Source organism: Miniopterus schreibersii (assembly GCF_964146895.1).
Source record: "Miniopterus schreibersii genome assembly, chromosome: 1".
Lineage (NCBI taxonomy): Eukaryota > Metazoa > Chordata > Mammalia > Chiroptera > Miniopteridae > Miniopterus > Miniopterus schreibersii.
In genome coordinates this window covers 52,576,773-52,601,559 of record NC_138101.1, presented here as the reverse complement: position 1 = coordinate 52,601,559, position 24,787 = coordinate 52,576,773, and the positions used below count along the sequence as shown (strand labels likewise).

At 39.2% G+C, this 24,787-nt stretch overlaps 2 protein-coding genes, 1 long non-coding RNA gene and 1 pseudogene across 4 annotated transcripts; 3 read left to right on the top strand and 1 right to left on the bottom strand.

Moving 5' to 3' along the window:
• Positions 1-151: 151 nt before the first annotated feature.
• On the bottom strand, positions 152-22,376 carry LOC308557395. Its single transcript, XR_013998828.1, has 4 exons — positions 22,115-22,376; positions 18,214-18,348; positions 14,896-15,010; positions 152-3,794 (listed from the first exon to the last, which is right to left on the bottom strand). It is a non-coding gene; the product is annotated as an uncharacterized lncRNA (long non-coding RNA).
• On the top strand, positions 4,378-5,010 carry LOC308562681 (histone H2A.Z pseudogene; annotated as a pseudogene). Its single transcript has 2 exons — positions 4,378-4,401; positions 4,592-5,010. The product of its transcript is annotated as a histone H2A.Z pseudogene (transcript).
• On the top strand, positions 22,297-24,260 carry PYURF (PIGY upstream open reading frame; the record flags this gene model as incomplete). The annotated part of the gene is made up of 2 exons (XM_081137821.1): positions 22,297-22,740; positions 24,119-24,260. The coding sequence occupies exons 1-2, from the start codon at positions 22,544-22,546 to the stop codon at positions 24,258-24,260; spliced, it is 339 nt and encodes a 112-aa protein (XP_080993947.1). The 5' UTR covers positions 22,297-22,543.
• Positions 24,261-24,353: 93 nt separating this feature from the next.
• On the top strand, positions 24,354-24,569 carry PIGY (phosphatidylinositol glycan anchor biosynthesis class Y; the record flags this gene model as incomplete). Its single annotated transcript, XM_081137832.1, has 1 exon — positions 24,354-24,569. One exon carries the CDS (start codon positions 24,354-24,356, stop codon positions 24,567-24,569), a length of 216 nt encoding a protein of 71 aa, XP_080993958.1.
• Between the last annotated feature and the right edge of the window lie 218 nt (positions 24,570-24,787).

Genomic DNA, 24,787 nt, shown 5'->3' with positions numbered 1-24,787 from the left:
GAAAGTAGTGCCTGTGCATTCAGGCATGGTAGAGAGGGGAGATGAAAGGTCTTTGTATCTACTTTCAGATAGGGAGGATCATTTTGTTCCAGGAAGCACAATACAGTTGGTCTATCAACGATTTTCATTTTCTAATTGTGTTTTGTTGTTTCACGGATGGTGTAAATTCATTTTAGATCCTGGCAATAGATTCAGAAATCCTACTATTTTTGGAGGGGGAGTTTAAGGTTTTCATCTTTTCTAGAACATCACAGGTCTTTTCGCTAACTGCTAGGAAAGGCTGTCAGGGCTGCAAATCAGGTGTCCTTTAAAATCATTATTTCCTCTTTATTCCTGCTGATTTGTTTTGGAAAGGGCACATTAAGCATGGGAACTTCCTTTGGGGTTATCAATGAATCTGTTGTGAGGATTTTCCTTTGCTCAGTTTCTCAGAATTGTTAGATTTCAAATCAGTGCAAAGATGTGGGGGTGAAGGGATGCTCTGATTTCTTTGGTGACCATCCTATCATCTTATCCCAGAATTCCAGATTTTCAGAAGTCAGAGTAGGCACATACTCCATGGTTGACTGATTCCTAGAGATACTTACTGCCTGGTAACAGTGTGAATGAATAGTTAACATTGCACAACTTTCTAAATTTAGGTTTAAAATATTCAACTAAAAATGTCATCTAATCAAGAGATTAAGCTTTATACGAACTAGAAGTGGCTGGATTATAAACCTGATGAGCTTTTATTTTCCATGTGCACATAAAGAATGTTTTTTAATGACTGATGAGTAAGCTAAATTTTCATTTTTCTTCTCCAAATGACTATGTATTTCCTTTTTCTCGGTGAATACAGGTCTTGAATACATGCAAATGCTAAAACCCAGCTGTTTCTCTTTGTGAGCAAAAGGCAGTCTTAATTAGTTTTTATAACATATACATATCTTTCACTCTTTGTAGAGTGCAACATTCAACAAATAACGTTTTAATTAAAATCCAGTGAATACTCTTCCTGTTCTTTTTCTCTCTTTATAGTCTTGTCCCATACTTTTTGCATTTGATACCCAAGAAAAAGTATCACAAAATTTAATTTTTCAGATAACAGAATCAAATTACCAACTTTATTTTGAATGAAGAATTTATGATTAAAACTTCCCCATTTGTGTAACTTTAGTTATAGGCTTCATGAAGGAAAAGACTGTAATTATATCAATTTTACATATTGATAAACCAATTTTTGGTTAGAAAATGGCTTAAGGCCGCATACAATTCATTAACTGCCACCAACTGAACAAAGGCCATAACCCGGAATTTCTGAGATCTTATTCTTTAGTAGAGTATAGTTGACGTTATCAGGAAATCTACATTGTCAAAATTGATCATTTTGGAGGATTTCTTCTTTGATATTATCTAAATTGAATGTGTCTAATTGGAAATTCACAACCCTTTTAGCACATATTTGGAAGCCAATTGTATTAAGGCTGCCATAACAAAGTACCACAGACCAAGTGGCTTAAATAACAAAAATTTATTTTCTTACAGTTCTGGAGGTTAGAAGTCTGAGATCGAGGTGCTGTTGGAAAGATTGGTTTCTTCTGAGGCCTTTCTCCTTGGGCTGTAGATGGCTGTCTTCTCCCTGTTTCTTCACATGGTCCTCACTCTGTACGTGTCTCTGTCCTAATTTCTTCTTCTTATAAAAATACCAGTCATATTGGATTTGTGCCCATTCTAATGACCTAATTTTAACTTAATTGCATCTTTAATCCTGTTTCCAAATATAGTCACATCCAGAGATATTATGGGTTAAGACTTCGACATATGAATTTTGGAGGGACACAGTTCAACCCATAACACTGTCAAAAACCCAGAAACCGTAAATCAAAACCACCAGATTCATAATAATAGTATTTAGTAAGGCTTTATTGTGCATATAAGAACAGTTCACAAACTGGGAGCTTTCAAATTTAAAACTAATATGAAACTCAGGGACATTATATTATAGGATGGCTTATAAAGCAAATATGGGAAGTTGTTTAACCTCTACAATGATTGGTTATTACAATGGAGGTTTCCAGATGGCTGGGGATTGGTAAAAGTGATTGTCCTGTATCACTTCTAGGAAGATAACAAGTTTCCTTTATGATTATCAGAGGCATATAAAAGAAAAAAAATACCCAAGTTAAGTTTTAGTTATGTTCAAGAAATAAGTTAGAGTTAGTTGTGCTTATTGACTTAAATGATTTTGTCTGCCAGGGAATTTTCCAGTCCTGTCTTCATTTTGTTTCCATATCTTTTTTCATGCTGTTGAGCATCCTCACAATCAGTATTCTGACCTCTATATCTGATAGATTGCTTATCTCCATTTCATTTAGCTCTTTTTCTGGAGACTTCTCTTGTTCTTTCATTTGGGGCTTTTTTGTCTCCCCATTTTGGCTGCCTATTTGGGTTTGTTTCTATGTATTAGGTAGGCCTGCTAGGACTCTCAGTCTTTTTGGAAGGTCTCTGGTGCAGGCCAATGTCAGACACTGTTTGTGACTGGCCTTAAGTACCCTGTTTGGGGCTATCAACAACCCACTGCTTGAGGTCCCCTCTGCTGAGGCTGGGTTCATTTGAATAGGACCAAGGTGCACACCAAAGTCCAGTTTTCCAAGTCCAGGGACCAGAAGCAGATCAGGCAAAGACTCAAAGCACCCAGAGGTCCGCCTCTGGCTGCAGTCTAATTAATCTGATTCTCTTAATGAGCCTCAGGCTGTAGAAACTCCCTGGGGTAGGGTAAGGGGTTTTCCAGCAGGGTGGGGCAATTGCTTCCCCTTCAGGCAAAAGCTGCTTGGAAGGTAAATGTCTGCCTCTGCTGTATGGGGGAATGACTCAGCACAGGAGTCCAGAGGGGTGCCCTCTGAGCTCTATCTTTAGAGTCCACAACCCTAGATTCTCCTGACAGAGCTCCAGTCCACTCTGCCCTCCCTCTGCTGGAGCCACAGTTAGCTGCACACAAAACTTTGTGCATTGGCCCTTTAAGAGGGTGCCTGCAGTTCCAGCCATCTCTCCCTGGCAGACAGAAACCCAGCTGCTTTTCACAGCCAGATGTTATGTGGGCACCTTTCTGAGTTCTAGTGCTCTGGGCTGGGAAGCCCAGCCTGGGGTTTAGGCCCCAGAGTCCTCAGTGTGAACCCCCCAAAGCTGAGATCTCCCTCTGGACCTTCAGCTGCTGCCTGTGGGAGCCCAGCCAGCCCTCTTTCGCCTCTGCACTTCCTACCAGTCTCTGTGTGGTCTCCACTTTTCCACCTTGGTTATGAGGGTGCTCTCCAGCTCATCTTCAGTTTCAGTTGATTATTCAAGATGTTTTTTTTATATTTTAGTTGTAATTCCAGTTTGGTCCCGGGGGGGATGTCAGTGTGGCTTCCACTCAGTCCGCCACCATCTTTAATGCCTGTCTCCATAGTGTATTTAATTTAACGACACTAATTCACAGACTTCCCATATTTTTTATTTAGTTATGTGGAGTAGAGTAGTTCTAGATAATGGCTTCTATACAGAAAAGTTCTATCTGAATCATATTCAAACTGGAGTCAGATTACAGCACAAGCATAGATTGTTTGGAGACTCCCAGATGCTTATTGTTAAGAATGGTAGATCTGGGGACCAACAAATCTCACAAGCTTCAGAATAACAAAGTCCTATAAAAAAATAATAGGGTCCCAGATATAATGGAAATGACATACTTGCAAGTGTAAAGGTTTTGGGTATATATACCTGAGACTTTGTACCTGAGCGCTCCAGTTTTCATCCTGAGTCCATCATTCTAGGACCTGGGGGGTAGGGTGGGGTGACAGAGAGTTCAGAAGAAATCTTTAGAAAATATTTTCAAAGCAAAGCTACTTTCTACTTTTGTTACTTAGTTAAGAGCCACGGACATTCAAAGTCTGCATAGAATACCACTGTTCTAAAACGGAATCATCTCAGTTACCTTTAGAGCCCTTCCCATCACTAATCTGTTTATTCCCTTAGATGATTTGTTTACTAGCTGTGATAATTAACTGCCCTAAGATGCATTATCCTCATCTCTAAAATAGGGGGAAGCCCTGGCTGGCGTGGCACAATGGTCAGAGCGTGTACCGAAGGGTCGAAGGTTTGATTCCTGGTCAAGGGCATGTACCTGGGTTGTGGATTTACTCCCCACTCTCCATGGGGACACCTATGGGAGGCAACCAAACGATGCATCTTGCTCACATCAATGTTTCTCTCTCTCTCACTCTCTCTCTCTCACTCCCCTCCCCCCTTCTACTCTCTGAAAGCAATGGAAAATATATCCTCTGGTGAGGATAACAAAAATAAAATAGCAGGGAAAATAGTATCTACCTCACAGGGTTGATATGAGAATTAAATGAGATGATGGTATTAAGTGTCTGGCACAAGGTAAGTATGTAATAAATATTTGCCAACATCAGCTAAACTCCAAGGGCAGAAGTCATATCTGGACAGTAACTACTATATATCCAGTTCTGGGAAACAGGAGGTACCCAAGAAGTAGGTGTTGGGTTTGAATCACAGTGTGACAGAGTAGGCGGTGGAATCTCGCTGGGTATCTGACTAGTCCTTTCTCTAGCTTGCTTGTGTGAGGTTCAGCAAAATTCAAATTGCTGGGGTAAGGCTGGGAAAGACTCCGGAAAGGCCAACCCAAAGGCGGTTTCCAGTGGGCTGTATTCATGGACACCTGAAATCTAGGACTGCCAATCATGCCGGTGTGGGCAAATGCTGCTGTGTACAGCAGCCATCCTGGAGTGACAGAGCGCAGAGGGACTTGAATTGGCAGGAAACACATGGGAAGAGTTAAAAGATAAAAATACTACCCCTCCTCATTTGCAGTTTTCTATTTGTGGAGATGAAGAATTAGACTCTTTCATCAAGGCTACAATTGCTGGTGGTGGTGTCATTCCACACATCTACAAGTCTCTGATTGGGAAGAAAGGGCAACAGAAGACTGTCTAAAGGATGCCAGGATTTCTTATTATCTCAAGACTCAAAATACTCTAACAGCTGTCCAGTGTAGAGGATTCCAGTGGACTGCAGCTCTGTGAAAAACACAATTTTGTCTTTTTGTAATTCTATTTGAGCAAGTCGGAAGTTTGATTAGCTTCCCAACCAACCAAATTTCTACATTTGAGACTTAAACATATTTAACCGTTACTGTGGCTTCAAAGAAGCAATTGATTCTGAAGTAGTAGGTTTTGATTGAGTTGACTGTTTTTAAAAAACTGTTTGGATTTTAATTGTGGTGCTGAAGCTATAGGAACAAACTTTTGGTTTTAAACAGACATTATTTCCACTCCTGTGGACAAGCTCAATAAAGGTCATACTTTCCCCTGCCCCTCCCCCACAAGAAAAAAAGAAATGTATTCAGCCCAGCTGGCATGGCTCAGTGGTAAACGTCAGCCTATGAAACAGGAGGTCATGGTTGATTCCCTGTCAGGGCACATGCCCAGGTTTCAGGCTCCATCCCCAGTGAGGGTCATGCAGGAGGTAGCCAATCAATGACTCTCTCATCACTGATGTTTCTGTCTCTCTTTCCCTTGCCCTTCCTCTCTCTAAAATCAATAAAAACATATTAAAAAAAAAAAAAAGAAATATATTCAATGAACAAAAGAATTAACCTCAATCTGATTTGGTGATAATTTAAACAAAAATAAGGGGAGGTACGAGGAGAGTGTTCTACATTTAAATTAAAATTTTTAATGTAAGAAACTGCCAGTGCATTTTAAAAGCATTTTATAAGATAGTAGCCCTATGACTTTAAGAGATTGTTTCATTACTAAGAAAATTAATTTTTCTTTCACAAGTTCATTGAAACACTTCACTCAAATCCACATCTGTCCGGCTGTTTCTCAGAATTTTTTTCTCTCTTGAGAAAAAAAAAAACCTGCATACTATCCCACTGTAAATATTTGAAACTTGAAACTGATTATTTCTATATCCACTCCCCACTCTATGCATGCCAGTGAAACACTTTAGGAATGCCAATGGCTGGAAGGAAAAAGAAGCCATAATGGTTTTCAACTACCCGCTTTGCCTCCTTTCCCCTGCTCTCCTTTTGCCAGCTGCTCTAGAGAGGTGTGATGTGGAGATGGAAATGTTAAAAACAACAAAGGTTCTTAGATATGACACCCAAAACACAAGCAACCAAAGAAAAAAATAGAAGAAATGTTGTTCTCTAAAGCACATTATCAGAAAGTGAAAAGACAACCCACAAATGAGAGAAAATATCTGCAAATCATATATCTGATAAGAGAATTATATCCAGAATATATATAAAACTCTTACAACTCAATAATAGAAGGACAAAAGAACCCAATTTAAAAATGTCCAAAAAATCTGAACAGATATTTCCCCAAAGAAGATATACAAGGTGCCAATAATCACATGAAAAAAGATGTTCAATATCATCAGCTATGAGGAAAATGCAAATCAAAACCACATGGAAATAACCACATCACACTCACTAAGATGTCTATGACGAAAAAGAAAGATAATAAAAAGTCCCAGCAAGGGTTTGGAAAAATTGAAACCCTTTACACTGCTGGTGGGATTTTAAAAGGGAATAGCTGCTTTGGAAACAATCTGGAAGTTTCTCAGAGGGTTAAACATGGAGTTACCATATGACAGACCAATTCTACGTCTGGGTATACAACCAAGCTAAATAAAAACATATCTACAGGTAAACAAAAATTTTAACACAAATGTTTATAAGAATATTATTTATAATAGCCAAAACTTGGAAACAACCCATTGTCTACCAACTGATGAATGCTTAAATAAATATGGTATATCCATACAACTGAATATTATTTATCAGTAAAAAGGAATGAAGTACTGATACATGCTACAACATGGATGAATCTTAAAAACATTATGCTAAATGAAAGAAGCCAGACACTAAAGACTATATATTGTGATTCCACTTATAAAAAATATCCAGAATAGGCAAACCTGTAGAAATATAAAGTATATTAGTGGTTGCCTAGGTCTGGGCGTGGGGTAGTATTGGGAAAATGGAGAGTAACTGTTAATAGGTAGGACTGGGGTTTATCCTGGGAATGATGAGAATGTTCTAAAATTGATCTTGATTATAGCTGAGCAACTCTGTGAATACACTAAAAACCATTGAATTGTATACTTTAAGGATAAGTTGTATGTGTGTGAATTTATTTCAATAAAGCTGTTATTAAAAAAATTTTCAAATACACATTCCTTTGATTTGGGTTAACATAATACAGTAAATATATACTTATACTTTCGAACCAAAAAATTATAAAGCAATCCTTACACCACTCTTCTAACAAAGAATACAAAATTAGATCAGCTGCACGCAGGGGACGTTCATCCCGGGGCCCAGGCCCTAGTCCAGCAGCCATGTATTGCTGGCTGGCGCCTATGGCCGCCTGCTTTGCTCTGTGCTGCTGCTGCTCCTACTGCCTCCACCACCAACAGATGCCCAGCTCACTGGCCCTGCTGCCCCCACCCCGAGCCCAGGCCAGGCCCTGGGTCAAGAAGCACAGCTCATCCCGTGATTTACAGTGCCATTGATGCCCAGGATCACTTGGTGTCCCAGATGGTGTCTCAGACCATGGCCCAGGCCAGGGCTCAGGCCTGCTGGGCTGCCCTGGTTCAGAAGCCTGTATTCCCTGGAGGCAGTGGGGAGGATCCTGGTGATGATCTCTTCTACAATGTCACTGTCTTCCGCGAAGTCCCTCACCTGTGGCTGTGGCACAAGACCTGTCTCATGGCACCCAGCCAGTGGTGCAGTGGCAGGATGAGTGGGCAGCCACCCACATTATAGCCCCTACTTGGGACCTGCCTCTACATGGGCCAGCCTGACTGTAGGCTTCTCCTTGGTGCTCAGCAACTGCAATGGTCTGATCTATTCATTCTGTTGCAAATGGCAGGATGTCCCTTTTTATGGCTGAATAATCTATATGTATCACATTTTCTTTTTTTAATTAAATTTATTGGGGTAAAAAAAGAGAATACAAAATTAAAACTGGAATTTCACTAGACTAGGAACTTCTTATCTGGTTAACAAGACCAACCAGTTTAATAAAGATGCCAGCTATTTTGCTATTAAACATAGATATTTTCTGAATGTTATGCTATATTATTTATATTATTATATTAAGTTATATTTATTATATGTTTGGGATAAGAAAAAAAAGTAAAGAAACTATTGAAACATGGTTTCCTCAGCGTCTGTTGTGAAATTCCAATTCCAGACCCAGAAAAAGTTTGAAAAAATAGTGATAGCAGAGGAATTACATTGCACATATTAGGGGAATATGACACATTATTGAAGAATTACTGGGAGCCTAGTATTTTAATAATAGCAAGGTCCAAAAACTGTTTCTGAAACTCTGTGACAAACCTATTTAAATAATAAGAGATTTATATGGGGTTAACAGTATCCAGGATGTTTCAATTTTTACAGTGCACAAAAAAATCATTTGCTTAATTGAGCCATGATTTTTTTTAAAAAAATATATCTTTATTGATTTCAGAGAGAGGAAAGGAGAGGGAGAGAGCGAGAGAGAAACATCAATGATGAGAGAGTCATTGATTGAGCCCACAACCCAGGCATGTGCCCTGACCTGGAATCAAACCCTGATTGCCTGGATCCTAGGTCAATGCTCAACCGCTGAGCCACGCCGGGCTGGGCCATGTGATTTTTACAAACAGGTTCTATAATGTATGAAACAACTAGAAAAGTATATAAAAGAATCATTATCACTGACAATGACAAAAACATTACAAGATTCGATAGTGACCAATATTTCAAGTTTTCCTTTTTCCTGGCATACGGATAGCGCTTCTTACGCCAGTGAAATTAGACACAGCTTTATGACTTTTTTGGACCAATAATATTTGACTATAATTAAAAAGTGCATAATTTCTTATGTTCCTTTCCTTCTGCCCAGGTAACCAGCAACATCCTAGCTGACAGAACCCCTGCAAGACAGTACCCCTCAGCAAGGACAACAAGGAATAATCTGAGATTGATATGGGTTAGGTTTATCCATACAAACTTATAGTACCTCTAGTTCAAAATTATTAAATACTGGTAATTTCATGTGACTTAACCTAACAGCACGAACATAAAATAAACTGGTTATTTTAAGCCACTGAGATTTGGGGGTTGTTTTCACTGTACTACAATCTAGCCTATCCAAATTGATTCCTTCCCAAAGAGCAAGAAAGTCTTTTCTAAAATATTTGGTCATTTTTTACATTAATACCACTATTAAGGAGGACTAAGATATAAAGAACAGTTGAATGATTACATTTTTACACTAGGAGAACTTTTTACTGGGTTTTAGTTTAGAATTTTTCCTAAAATTGTTTTTTTTATAGTTCAGACTATAAAAGCTCTTTATAGTCAAGTTACCTTCAAGTATATAAAAAGAGAAAAGATATTTTTCTTGGAGTCATCATTACTTTAAAAATGAATGTTTCGCCCGGCCAGGCGTGACTCAGCGGTTGAGAATTGACCTAGGATCCAGGAGATCGCAATTCGATTCCCGGTCAGGGCACATGCCCAGGCTGCAGGATCAATACCCAGTCCGTGTCGTACAGGAGGCAGCTGATCAATGACTCTCTCATCATTGATGTTTCTGTCTCTCTCTCTCCTTCTCCCTTCCTCTCTCTGAAATCAATAAAGATATTTTTAAAAAATTGAATGTTTCTCATACATAATTTTCTAATCATTGAGAATTCTGCAAATGACTTCCTTTAAAAAATTAAACAAATTTAAATAGGTATTGTAACATCTATTAAGGTACTTTAAGATATTTGATACCTTCCTTTAAATTCTGTAGATTTGGTAGAATAAATAACTAAAAACTTTTTGTACCAAGGCAGTGGAACTGAAAGAGCAATGTTATAGGCTGAATTGTGTTCCCTGCCGATTCATATGTTGCAGTTCTAGCCCTCAGTACCTCAGAATGTGACTATACATTTGAAGAAGGGCCTTTAAAGAGGTAATTAAAGTAAAATGAAGTCATATGGGTGACCTTAACCAATATGACTGATCTTTTAAGAAGAGGAGATTAGGACATAGACACACACAGAGGAAAGGCCATGTGAAGACACTGAAGGAAGGTGGCCATCTACAAGTCAGAAAGCCCTCAGAAGAAAGCAGTCCTGCTAACACCTTGATTTCAGACTTCTAGTCGCTTGAATTATAAGAAAATAAATTTATATTTAAATCACCCAGGCTGTGGTATTTTGTTATGGCAGCCCTAGCAAACTACTACAGGCAGCTATCTCCATGTTATACAGTGCTACCCTAAAGGGCACCCCAATGTGAAAGGTGCCTTTGATAGCTAGAATCTAGTAAGAGAAAGAAATGTTGTACAGTGGTACCTCGGTTTTCTAAAGTCTCCGTTGATGAACATTTAGGTTTATGAACACTGTAAACCTGGAAGTAAATGCTTCAGTTTTTGAACAGGCCTTGGAAGTCGAACTGGCTTCCTCTGAGTGCAATATCCTGAGGCCTAGCTGTTGGCTATTGAGTCCTCAGTTTTCGAACGTTTCAACAGTCTTCCGAAACAGATTACATTCGAAAACCCAGGTATCACTGTACTCAGAACTGCATGATTCCCAAAGCATACCACTGCAAAAAAATCAAATCAAATCAAATCACAAAGGAAGACAAGAGAGGTAAAAAGGAACAAAGGAAAACAGAAAACAATTAACAAAATGACAATAGTAAATCTTTACCTACCAAGAATTACTTTACAAGTAAATGGGTTAAATTACCCAATCAAAAGACCTAGAGTGGCTGAATGGATAAAAACAACAACTACATGCTGGCTACAAGCGACTCACTTTAACTTAAAGGACACACATAGACTGAAAGTAAAAGGATAGAAAAAGATATTCCATGCAAAAGGTAAACAAAAGACAATGGGTGGCTCTATTTATATAAAATAAAATAGATTTTAAGTCAAAAACTGTCACAAGAGACAGAGAAGGTCATTTTATAATTAAAAAAGAAGTCAATTTATCAAGAGGATGCACCCAACATTGGACCACCTAAATATATAAAGTAAATATTAACAGAACTGAAGGGAGAAATAGACAGCAATACAATAATAGTAGAAGACCTTAATATCCCATTTTCATCAACGGATAGATCATCCAGACAGAAAATTAATGACGAAACAGTTACCTTGAACAACACTATGGACCAAATGGACTCAACTGACATATACATAATATTCCATCGAACAGCTGAAGACTATACATTCTTTTCAAGTGCACATGGAAACATTCTCCAGGAGAGAACATATGTTAGGCTATGATTCAAGTCTTAATCTTAACAAATTTTAAAAAACTGAAACTATACCAAGTATCTTTTCTGATCACAATGGTATAAAACTAGAAACAAATAACAGAAGGAACATTAGAAATTCACAAATATGTGGAAATTAAACACAGTCCTGAACAACCAATGGGTCATAAATCAAAAGTGTCTCAAGATAAACAAAAAAGGAAACAAAACATTCCAAACTTATAAGATGTAGCAAAAGAAGGACTAAGAGGGAAGTTTACAGCAATAAATGCCTACATTTTGAAAAAAGGAAAATCTCAAATAAATAACCTAATTTACCTCAAGGAACTACAAAACAAAAGAAAAAACTAAGCCCAACATTAGCAGAAGGAAGGAAATAATAAAGATCAAAGCAGAAATAAATGAAACAGAGACTAGAAAAACAATAGAAAAATAAAACTAGAGGTTGGTTTTCTGAAAAGAGAAACAAAATTGACAAACCTTTAGCTAGACTAAGAAAAGGAAAAGAAGATTCAAATAAATTATAAATGAAGGAGCAGACATTACAACTGATACCACGGAAATACAAAGGATTATAAGAGACTACTAAACACAATTATATGCCAACAAATTAGATAATCTACAAGAAGTAGATAAATCTTAGAAACATACAACCTAGCCCTGGCTGGGTAGCTCAGTTGATTAGAGCATCAACCCAATATGCCAAAGCTACAGTTAGGATTCCCAGTCAGGGCACATACAAGAAGCAACCAATGAGTGCATAAATAAGTGGAACAACAAATCAAAGTTTTTTTCCCCCCTCTCTCTAAATAAAAAAAGAAAAAGAAAAAGAAACATACAACCTTGGAGACTGATGAAAATATCAAAAACATAAATAGACCAATGAGTAAGGAGATGAATCAGTAATGAAAAATCCCCAAACAACAAAAGCCAGTACTTGATGGCTTCATTGGCAAATTTTACAGATATTAAAAAAAAATTAATGCCAATCCTTCTCAAACTCTTCCAAAAGATTGAAGAGGAGGGAATATTTCCAGCCTTATTTTATGAGGCCATTATTTTCCTGATACCAAAGCCAGTCAAAGACACTAGAAGAAAATGTAATTACAGGCCAATATTCCTGATGAATATACATGCAAAAATCTTCAACAAAATACTAGCAAACTGAATTCAGCAGCACACTAAAGGCTCATATACCATGATCAATTGGGATTTATCCCAATTGATACAAACATGATTCAACATACACAAATCAATAAATGTGATACAGCATATTAAGAGCATGAAGAATAAAAATCATATAATCATCTCAATAGATGAAGAAAAAGCAATTGATAAAATTCAACATCCTTTCATAATAAAAACTCTCAACAAATTTGGTATAGAAGGAAAGTACTTCAATACAATAAGGCTATATATTACAAGGCCACCAATTCTATTCAGCATAGGGCTGGAAGCTGCAGCCAGACCAAATAGGCAAGGGGAAAAAAAAAATCCAAATCAGAAATGGGGCAGAAGGAGATGAAACTTTGGGTGGTAAGCACACAATGGAGTATACAGATGTTGTATTATAAATCAGTACACCTGAAATTTATATAATGTTATTAACCAATGTTACCCCCAATAAATAGAATTTTAAAATAAAATTTAAAAGAAAAAAATACATTAATGGGACAACTGGTAAAATTTAAATCCGTAGATTACACAATAACCTTGTAGCAATATTAATTTCCTAATTTTGATAATTGTACCATGGTCATATAAAATATCTTTTGGTGTTTTTTTTGAAGTCTGCAAGTTACTCTCAAATAGTTTTTTAAAAATCTAGCTATAAAAAGCTGTTAACCTAGGGAATCTAGATGAGAGTATAGAAAATAATTCTTTGTTCTACTTGTAGAGCTTTTATGTCAGTTTAAAATATAAATAAACTCATACACAAAAGGAATTTAGAAGACAGATCTACTACAGTACTCCTTCTGATACCTCCACCTTAACTTATGCTCAAAATTATAAGCAGACTGGAAAAGAGTTTGTGTTTTGAATTTCTCTAAATTCAAGAAGAAACCACAGCAGAATGAATCACAGGGCTGGGCCCTAAGTGCTGGCAGGACAGGTAGTACTTGATAGGAAGTCCAATGTTGGGCTATGAGTCAGTCAAAGATGCCTAACAGGCTGAGAAAATAAGGAAAGGCAGACTTACAAAAACTTGGAATTGTGGCCATAGTTTAAATAAAAATACTCAGGCCTTAGTTTCCCTTACTTTCATTTAATCATGATTCTGGTAAAATCATCATATTTTTCATATGCAATAATTCCATTATGCAAGCTACATCACTGAAGAGTGAAATCAAGTGAGAGTTATCAAATTCCCCAATCTCTCTAACCATGGAAAACACAGCTTCCTACAATCAGAGTGAAGAACTCTCGAGAGTCCCCATCTTCTTTATCTAAATACAGAAAAAGGCTCCTTCTAAGGTTCATTTCCTTTTATACTGTAGACTATTTGACCAATACAATCTGAAGAGTCACTGGAAACATACACAGAGTAAAACATCTATTGATTGTCATTTTGAGAATTGCTTCCCTTATTTTTTAAGACCCCATAATGCGCCAGCCCAGCAATTTTCAAGTGGTGTGCGGAAACAGGCACACTGCTGTGCTGCAAGAATTTTTAAAACATGTAATACCTGACTATTTAGTCAGGGCTACTGACCACGTTTTTTGTTTGTTTATTTTATTTTTTATTTTAGAGAGAGAGGAAGGGGGGAGGGAAGAAAGAGAGAGAGGGAAATATTGATTTGTTGCTCCACTTATTTATGTATTCAAACGTGCAATCTTGGTGTACCAGGACAATGATCTAACCAATTGAGCTACCCAGCCAGGACCACACTGACCTCTTTTCCCTTCGATTGTCAAATTAAAAAAATGACAAACGACCAACACAACAATAGCTGTCTGGTGTGAATAAAACAAAAATTATACCTATTTTTTGTCAGACTGGCAAGAAATTTTTTTGTGTGCCACAGAATTTTAGTAATTAGTTTATGTGTGCCATGAAATAAAAACGGTTGAAAATTGCTGCACTAGCCTAAATACAAATAATACAGAAGTCATATAAGATCGTGTTTCCAGCCTATAAACTCGCTGCCTTAATTTTTGTATTCATTTTCCACCATTATGGGACCTTTAAAATCATTTCAATGTCATGAAAAATTCTATTCAAATTTTCATTTCGTAAATTGGAAGGGGATATGACCTGAAGGCTGGTAGACTTTTGAAAGAAAATTCTTTCTGCTATAAAAACCCCTTCAGTCGCAGGAAACTGGCGATGAAAAGGGAAGGGAACTGGGAGCAAACTGAAAAGTCTTTTCCTAGGGAACAGTCACTGTTAGCTTCATAGGAGACACCCACTGGGTATTTATAATGCTCAAGATTCTTCTAGTGCAGGGTTCTCAGTCTTGACATTTGGGGCTACATAATTGTTACCAGGGACTGTCTGTGTGTGGAAAGAAGTTCAACATTCCTGGCCTCAACCCAGTAGTGCTGCCCCAGTTGTAACAATATCTCCATACCTTGCCAAATGTCCCTGGGAGGCCCCAGTCACTCTAGTTTGAGAACCACTGTTTTCGAGTCTCCAGTCTCACTGGTGAGAGTGTTGTCTGAAACTCAGCAGCAGCATCTGGAAGCCTGTAAGAAATGAGGATTTCAAGACACTTATTCTGAACCAGAATTTGCATTTGAACAAGATTCCCAGGTGACTCATGCACATTCAAGTTTTTAAAGCACTGTCAGATTATATGGATCATATTTATCCATCAGCAGGAAGGAAGTGGGGAAGAAAGAAGTGTGGGGGGTGGAAAGATGGAGAAAGGGAGAAAAAAAAAGAGAGATAAAGGCTAAGATACTTCGTTAAAACTGAAAACACATAGAACTTTTAAGTCAAACATAAAAATAGGTAGAGCACAGAGGATTTTTAGGGCAGTGAAACTATAATGGTGGACATATGTAAACTATGGACTTTGGGTGATTCGGATGTGTTTATGTAGGTTCATCAACTGTAACAAATGTACAAGTCTGGCTGCGAATGTTGATGGTGGGGGAGGCTGTGCATGTGTGGGGGCAGAGGGGATATAGAAAATCTTTGTACTTTCCTCTAATTTTTGCTGTGAATCTAAAACTGCTCTAAAAGAAATAAAGTATTTTTAAAAAGAATAAATTAAGCATAAATAAACTTTCTTTTTGTGAAATTCTTGACAAAGTTGCCAGTGAGAAAGATAAAAAAAGGAACTTTTTAAAGGAGAGAAAAAAAAGACAAGGAAGTTAGAACTGTATTAAGTTAAGCACAGTTTTAAATTACTGAGGCCTAGATTAGAATAGTGACTATTAAGATCAAAGTGGGTGAACGCCAGAGGACTTATGAAGAAACAAACTGTAAGAATTGGTGACTGGCTGGATCTGAAAGAGGGATAGGCTTTTGGGATGCTGCTTCTCACATGGTCACTTTCTAAGCTAAGCTGCATTATCCAGAGGAAAACTTTGGAAATGGCAGGGGTGTGTACTAAGAGGACCATCAAATCACTTGCTGAGGCCTCAGGTAACATCAGTTTTGCCTTCCTTTTATCCCTTTGATTTTACTTATAAAATCTGAATTTTGCATGGTATAGTAGTGTAAATTTTCTTCACCCCTCCTCAATCCTCTACTTTAAACCCTTGCAGATAAAATTTTTTCCTATTTTTCCTTAAAGATGACAGCTCTGTGCCAAGAGTATGAATGTTTTCATGAGTGGTTCCCAGTACTCATACTCCTGATTCTTTTTGATAGTTCAGATGAGAGGGTTTTTTTTCTCTAAGGGCCAGGTAATAAATACTGTAGGTTTTGTGGTTTATTCTGTCTCTGTTGCAACCATGACCTTGTAAAGTGAAAGTAGCCATAGATGACATGTAAACCAATGACTGTGGCTGTGTTCTGATAATACTTTACAAAAACATGTGGTCAGCTCAATTTGGCCTGCATCCCATAGTCTTTGACCCTTGGTCTAGATTGTTCTTTTCAGCTTGAACTCATCTCCCTAAGAAAAATTTAAATAACTAACACTGAGTACAAAGTGTCAGGAACTATTCAAAGTAATTTGCACGTATTATTATATTTAATTCTCACATAAAAACTCTGGGGTAGTTTATCACACAAGGTTCAGTATAGGAAAAATAAATTATTCTAGGTATTTATGGTATAAAGGAGTTTACTATAGGGAAGTATGTGCTCAAAGAGCTGGAAGGGCACAAATATGTGCTTATTCTGGAGTCATACGTTCATAGCTGTGATCCAGAAGGCGGGAAGCAGTGCTACCACTGCTGTCACTGCCAGGGCTGCCTCAAACTCAGGAAAATATGTCTAGGGGGCTACATGGATCCAACCCACGCAAACCTTGTGTCTGTCAGCAACCTACTCATCAGCTTATATATGATTCAACCCTGTCTCTGCTTAATTGGCTCAAGTAGTGACAGGCATCTCAGACCCATTGTTGTCCGATTTCATATTCATTCAACATTTGTTTAATTAATGTTGAACATTAGGAGGGAGTAATATCTGTGCTTGATGGGAGGACTGGAGGGTATCAGTAAAGTATGGCTCTTATAGCACTATCAAGTTATTTACTTAGGTCTCAGGAGACACACATTTTATCCCCTTTTAAAATCTTTTTTAAGCTATGAAAACAAAATTTTAATTTTGCAAGTAGGATATGAAGCTTGTTGGCAGAGATGAGTATGATGAACCATCCATACTATACTGCAGGTCTGAGAAGAATAAATAATATGGAAATGAGTGGATACTGGAGGGCTACATGTTAATATACATTTTAAATGGCTTCCATATATAACTATGATTTCAAAACTGATTTTATAAAATGGCCAGATTTGATCTTTAGCTTAAAATTTCAACACAGCCCGGCCAGACGTGGCTCAGCAGTTGAGCATCAACCTAGGATCCAGGAGATCACGGTTAGATTCCCGGTCAGGGCACATACCCAGGTTGCAGTCTCGATCCCCAGCGGAGGGTGGGGGGGCCGGGGGGGGGGGGTGGGGGCGCGCGTGCAGGAGGCAATCAATGACTCTATCATCACTGAAGTTTCAACTCTCTCTCTCCCTCTCCCTTCCTCTCTCTGAAATCAATAAAGATATATTTTTTGAAATAAAATAAAATGTTCTATTCTTATGTATTTTGAAATACTTCAAAAATACGAGATTATTAAAACTGTAAGTATATTAAAGAGGGAGTATCCAGATAAGCCATTCCTCATAATATTAACTTTCTATTTAGAATAAAGGAAATCAATAAAAAATGGCAGGGAGTTCTTCCCAACTCAGCTCTAAACAGGGAAAGTATTAACTGGTAACATTTATATTTTAAAACTACTTCATTAAAGAAAAATTTTAAGGAGAGAAACAGTTAAAGAACAATTCAACACATTCCAGCCACTTAAAGACAACTAACATTTTGGTTTCTATTCCTAGGTTCTTGGTTTAAAAATGAATTATACTCACAATACATAAAATTTTGTGCGCTGTTTTTTTTCACTTATAATATATAATAATAATTTTCTGTGTTGTTATGGTGACTTTTTATTTTTAACACTGTATAATGGTGCCTCTAGGACAGTGCAGTGGGTAATTTTTTGTGTCAATCTGACTGGGCCAAGGGGTGTCCATATTAAACATCATTTCTGAGTGTGCTGGCGAGGGTGTTTTCAGATGAGACTAACATTTGAATCAGTGGATTCAGTAAGTCGATTGCCCTCTCCAATGTGGATGGACGTAATGCAGTCTGGTGGTGGCCTGAATAGAACTCAAAGACAGAGAGGAAGGAGGAATTCAAACATTTTGCTTCTTACCTGGTTGACTGAGGAGGGACATCTGTATTCTTGGGCCCTTGCACTGGGATTTACACCATCTGCTCCACAGATCCTCCAGCTTTCAGACAGTACATCACGGGACTTCTTAGCCTCCATAATCATGTAACCCAATTCCTTATAATGCATATGAAAAATGGAAACTTATTTGATGTTTAAAATTTGCATTACTTACTATTAAGGATGAATATTTTTTATGTATTTATTGAGAAACTGCATTTTCTCTTTCATAATTTTTTTCACACTTTTTGTCCATTTATGTATTGGACCCTTGATTTTAATAAACTCATTATAATTGCCTTATCAAAAAAATTTTTGCGACTTTTTCCCCCCTAAAATAGATGTCACAAAATTAAGGAAAGCATTGGCAAGAGGAAAGCAAATCTTTGTAATCATGGAAAGAAAAGTACAAGCAGATATAAATGTTAGTTTAAATATTGAATGGCGCCATCTAGTGGAAAACTGGTTTTAACTTCTCTCTGGATCAGAGCTTCCCAAATTTCAATGTCCCCAAATTTGGTATTTATGGGACCTATTAAAATATATATTCTTCTTTGCCTGAAGATTTCTAACTCATCGAATGTATATGATAGCCCATGAGTATGTTTCAATATTATCCACATTGGAAACTATAAAAATTCCATGTCAGTGAAAATTAAGGTGCCCAGAGGTACATGGTGTTTTCCTTTTTTGTGGATGAAGACGGGGCCACCTACTAAAACTGACAAGTTCAGGGAAGGCCAGTATGAAGAGACTTGCAAACTCAGAGACTGAAAGCAACCACAGAGGATGGTCTGAATACAAAAACTCCTAACTATATGCGGGTAGTCACATCCTAAGCTTGCCTTTTTGCATCTATGATAACATACCTTTGGAATGTCAGTGTAATCCCCTTTTTCCAGACCCCTCAGGGTACAACCTCCTACCAGAGCACAAGACCAAAGAACCCCTCGTTATTATCTTATTGCCCACATACCACCTCTATATATAAATGTTAATTATTAAGTACCCTGTACCTACCAATATAAAAGAAGTATGTGTCTCTCCTTTTTACCTTTTATCCAATCTCAGAGATGCTCAGCCATTCTCCAGAGCATTTTCCCAATCCACTGAGATTTTGCTTCCTGGCAATTGTTGTCAATTTGGCTCAAATAAACTCTTCAAAGACTTTTTCTTAGGCTGAGCTTCTTTTGTCGACATTTTTAAATTAGAATTTTCACCAACTTTACCACAAAAAGTAATTTTGCTGCTGATAACATACTTTCAAAGTGCAGTCTGTACTAACCCTGTGCTAACTGCTCTACTTGTATTATTTGATTTGAGCCTCTCAACAACTCTAATAAGGTAGGTACTATTATTATACCATAGACATACCTTGGAACTATGTCAGGTTCAGTGCCAGACCACTATAATAAAGCAAATATCACAATAAAGTGAGTCATAATATTTTTGGTGGTGGAGTGTCTTGCCTTCAGTTTGTAAAAAACCACACCTGTGAATTCCAATAACGTGAAGCACAATAAAAAGAGAAATGCCTGTATTTTACAGATGATAACATTGAGGTATGAGAGGTTAAGTAGCTTCCCCAAGGTCACACAGCTAATAAGGTACCTTAACCTGGAGACCATCATGTTATTACTTGTGTGCACAGGGCTCTAAGATGAGAAAGATAGTAGTCATGCCAACAGTAAAAAAGAACTAATGATTTTACATTTCTATACTGTCATCCATATTCAGCTTAGTATACTACATATAGAAATGAGTTATATTCCTTAATTACTGGAGGCTGTTTAGGGACATTTTGCTTTGACATTTTGCAACTTAATATTTACATCGTTTGGATTAATACATCACACACTCAGATGTCCCTTAAATACTGGTCGTAGATTTTTGGTGCTATAAATTTGGTTTTCAATATTTTGTGTTACTCTCCATTTCCCCCCAATACTAACATAAATTAGATTGGTCTGCTTCAAACCTTGTATGTGGAGGCAAACTGAAACTAATTTATTTATAACTGGTTAGAAAACCCAGTTGATAGGGATCTGTCAGCCAGGCCAAGCAGCTGAGGCTAATGAAGCTGGCCTTAAGCATGGGTGCCTACCCCTACGACACCCGGGCCAAGGCCCTAGGTCTGCCAGGCCTGGCCTGAGCCCATTCAGTTCTGGTAGAAGTCAAGCTCTTCCTCCCCAGACCTCACTGAAACATATCGGTCTTTCATCCACTTCCTCCCTAGGGCCCAAAGTATCAACTAACTATAAACTAAAAAATTAATTCCTGCCCTAGTAGGAAATAATGTGAAGGTAACACAGGAACTTTACAATAGTCCTACATTCCTGACAACTGCCCTATGCTGAAATCTTCTGAGCATCAGTAAACAAAGAGCATCAAATCATGCAGTGGATTTAAAAAAACAGAGTGAACAAACAATATAAAAATGTCTCAATTTAGTTTTAAATTGCCGAGTGGAAGACATATTTGAAAATATCACCTTATATTTGTTTTTGTTTTTTTATGCCCAAGTTGTAAATTTATAAACATGAATGAAATACAAATACTAGAGGTTAACCATTTTCTAAAAGTGACGAGAATGAACAGGATGCAGCAACAAAATAAAAAATTCCAGCATTATTCTCCTGTTGATTTGTACAGGGCACCATCTGATTTCTGACTGAAATCACGCTTACAGTCTTGGATTAAACAACGGTTCCTTCATGCACTCATATTTTGAAAATGTGAACTCATATGATACAAATTTTAGAACAGGCAGATGTCAGTCTGCTGACTCCAACAGGGAGTGCCTGCCAGGAGGTAGTTCCTCACAGCCCAGGGTGCCTGGTGTTCTCTCTAGTCATGTTTAAGTTCTACAAACCCAGGGCATCCCAGGCTGGACAATGCTAGTCCCGACTATTAAATGCTTGCTCATTAACTCCCACTTTCGATTTTATCTCCCTTCTCTGTAAATAGCTGTCTTCTATTTTTAATGGTTTTTATATTAGTATTTATATTAATAACTTTTTGGCCCTTACTATATGACCAGTACCTTTTATATTATCTCTTTAATTTTCATGCTGTTAACCATACTGTAGAGGCGAGAAAACTATACAAGTTATCACCTCTTTAACTAATGGAGAACTGATGCCTGTATCTGTCTGTATACCCCTCACTCCCATCCGTGCTTCCCAGGAGCTCAGAGTATGAAATGGTCCAGCTCAGTGATGAAAACAAAGTTCAAATCCATATTCAGCAAAGCAAAGGGAAGCGACTGGTGACTAACAACGAATCTTCTAGTACGCTGAGAAGAATAAGAGAAATAAAAATGATGACACTGAGCATTAATTTGCCCCAGGCACTTTTCTCGATGTTCTTTGAACGCACTGTCATATATTACTCCCCACAGGAAATGTCTCGAGGAAGAACAACTGTTAACCTTGTTATACAGATACGGGGCCTGAGTCCAGTCATTTGCGGGCATCACGCGCTAGTGAAGGACGGGCCCGGCGCCCAGACGTCACCCGAGCCCCGGCTCCCTCACTCGGGCACGACCACCCGTGTCACCGCTGCGGGCCGGCGAGGCTAACACGGGGCGAGAAACGCGCCACGGGCCCCCCCGACTCACGGACGCCAGCCTGACTGCACAGTCACTTGGACCCTGGCTGTCTCCAAGCTCATTTAGAGACGTAAGTTAATCGTGCTTTATTATGCAGCTGAATTTAAAATGACTCCTGCACGGCCCGAGTACGGACGTCTGAGAGCGTGAAGTGGACGAAGCCATTCTCTTCAGGTTTTTAATGAGAGAAGAAAAAGAGAAACGCCAAGCAAGGTTACAGGAACTGCGGTATAGTAAAGATTTACATAAAACAAATTCATGCTTTTAACCTACCCAATATGACAAGAGTGTTTGAAACCTCACTTTGTAGATAACCACGTAGGTCGCAGTCTAACACTGGGTGACTCTGGGGTCCGGCCACTGGCTCCCGGGCACCCCGCGAGGTGCCCCGGGGCACCCCGACGTGAGCATCGCTTTTGTTTGTCATTTGTCAGCACCAGCGAGCAGAAACGGAGGACTCAGGCTGCAGGAAGGACTCTCAGTTACCGAGCGGTGCCCTGGCAAAAGCAGTCGGGTCGGGAACGCCCTCGGAACCAAAGCGCTAGCCCCAGGCTATCCGGGCTGGGTTTCCAGAGCACCGGGGGGCGGGGCCTGGCCGCGGGGGCTGCGCGCGCCGGCGTCAGCTTGAGCGCCTGCGCCTGCGCCTGCGCCTGCGCCTGCGCCTGGCGGAGGGCTGTGCGGGCCGCGGCGGGCGGCTGGACCATGCTCGGCGCGGGCAGGCTCGCCTCGGCGCTGCGGGGCACACGCGCGCTGCCGTCCACTGTCGCCCGTAGGTACGTGCGCGTGTCCGGGTCGCGGTCGTCGGCTGACAAGAGCGAGAGGACCGGGGACTCGCCCTCCGCCTTCGACCCGGCGCTGCTGGAGTTCTTGGTGTGCCCGCTGTCCAAGAAGCCGCTCCGGTGAGATTGGCCAGCGGCGGGTTGCCCTTCGCGACCTCCCGCTGCGGGGCGGGGGCCCGTGGACGGCGCGGCCGCTCACAGCCATTGGGGAGCCTTTTAGGGCCGTCCGGGCATTCACCGCTGCCATTTTGGGGGGGCCCCGCCAGCTCCCCCGCACCTCCCTCTGCGGCGGGAAGGGCGGGAGGAGGCCTCGTGGGAGCCGAGCCCCCGGCCTCCCGATCAAACCGCGAACCCGCAGGGACGCATCGAAGCGTGTGTAGGTTCGCTATTGGCTGTGTATTAGAACTACCGGGGGGAAGGGGGGAGACGATTCTTTTTTAAAATGCCGATTCCCGGGCGCCACCCCAGGTCGCCGAGTGGGAAGGCCTGGGAACGGGGCCCGAGCTATTACGTATTTCCTTAAAAGGACCCTAAGTGATTCTGATGTGCAGCCAGGTTTATGAAGTTGTGGGATTCAGGACTAGTCCAAGGCATTAAGGTTTTTAAGCCAAGATCATGAAGACTGTAGTAGCCTCCAGGTCCCTGTGAAAGTGCCGTGTACAGCTGATGCCTGACGATCTTAAGCGTCTAAGCTTCGTGTGCTGCCCTTTGGCTCTTAGTTCTGGACTACCTGGTTTCTGTGAAGGCCTTCCTAAGCGTTAACGTAGGAGTCCTTAGGATAAACAGCTCTACAGTTCCAGGCTACTAAAACTGAATGTTGGCAACACGAGGATTGCGGATTGAATGTGCTAAACACCAGAATGTTATAAGTGGTACCATCTTTGGGTGGTAGATTGCTAGTAATTTTAATTTTCATCATAATGAACATATTACATTTTCTTATACATTAGAAATCATTTGATCTACCTTTTATCTAATTGTGCAACTAGCTCACTGCATATCCACTATTTTCCAGTTTTTTCATTTCTGCCCTTTTATCTTTCTCAAACTTTTGTGTATTTTGATTTTTCAGTGGTTTCTTTTAATGGATCAATTAGTGTGCTCTCATGTATTCTAAAACGAGGAAGTTGACTTTTTCTCTAATGTTCTTCCAGTAGTAAATTAACTGGGATGGTTTTGGGGGTGACCAGAATGATGAAGGAATAGTTGGATGGAAAAGGGAGGTCTTTTCTGACTGGTATTTTTAAAAAATTAAGGCATATATTGAAAATAAAGTGAAAAAGAAAATATGAGAGAAACGGACTAAAATAGGAACAAGTAGAGATTCATTTCCTAAAAGAAATGATTCATTTGGCTATTACTGCTTTTAGAATTAAAAGGAATTTAATTCTTTTCTGGGATTAACTATGTCAAGAATTGGATGGCGTTATTTATTGAACATCAAACTCTTCCAAGCATTTTGTTTTCCATAATTCATTTTTTTCTTTTTCCCCCTCAGATATGAAGCATCGACAAATGAATTGATTAATGAAGAGTTGGGAATAGCCTATCCAATTATTGATGGGATTCCTAATATGATACCACAGGCAGCTAGGATGACACATCAAAATAAGAAGCAAGAAGATGTGGAGCAGCACTAGATCATAATTAAAAACAACAGATACAACTAAATTTTCTTAATACTGTCTACCTTTTAAAAAGTCAAGGTGGCAGGTAATAACTGGGAGAGGAAAATGTTTCTGTCTCTTCCTACATTGACTGTCCTTATTCCATTGATTTCTTTAGCAGGACTGTTCTACTCAGCCTCTGTGGAAGAAAACTTCCCACAGGGCTGCACTAGCACAGCCAGCCTGTGCTTTTACAGTCTGCTCTTGCCCATTACCATACCAGTGTATGTGTTCTTCCACCTTTGGACTTGGATGGGTATTAAACTCTTCAGGCATAATTAATGGAACCAGAGCCAAGATGGTGTATACATTAATGATAAGTCTTGAGTGTCTGTGAAAGCTCAACTGCATAAAAATACTGGAAACGCACTTAATTTTCAGGAAAGATGCTTTACCTTGCTCTGTCAGAGGCTTAGGACTGTAGGAGGCTTATGCTACAGAAGCTTCGTTCTTTTATTGTACTTTGGTCTTGCCTCCCCCCCCCCCGTTTTTTTTTTGAA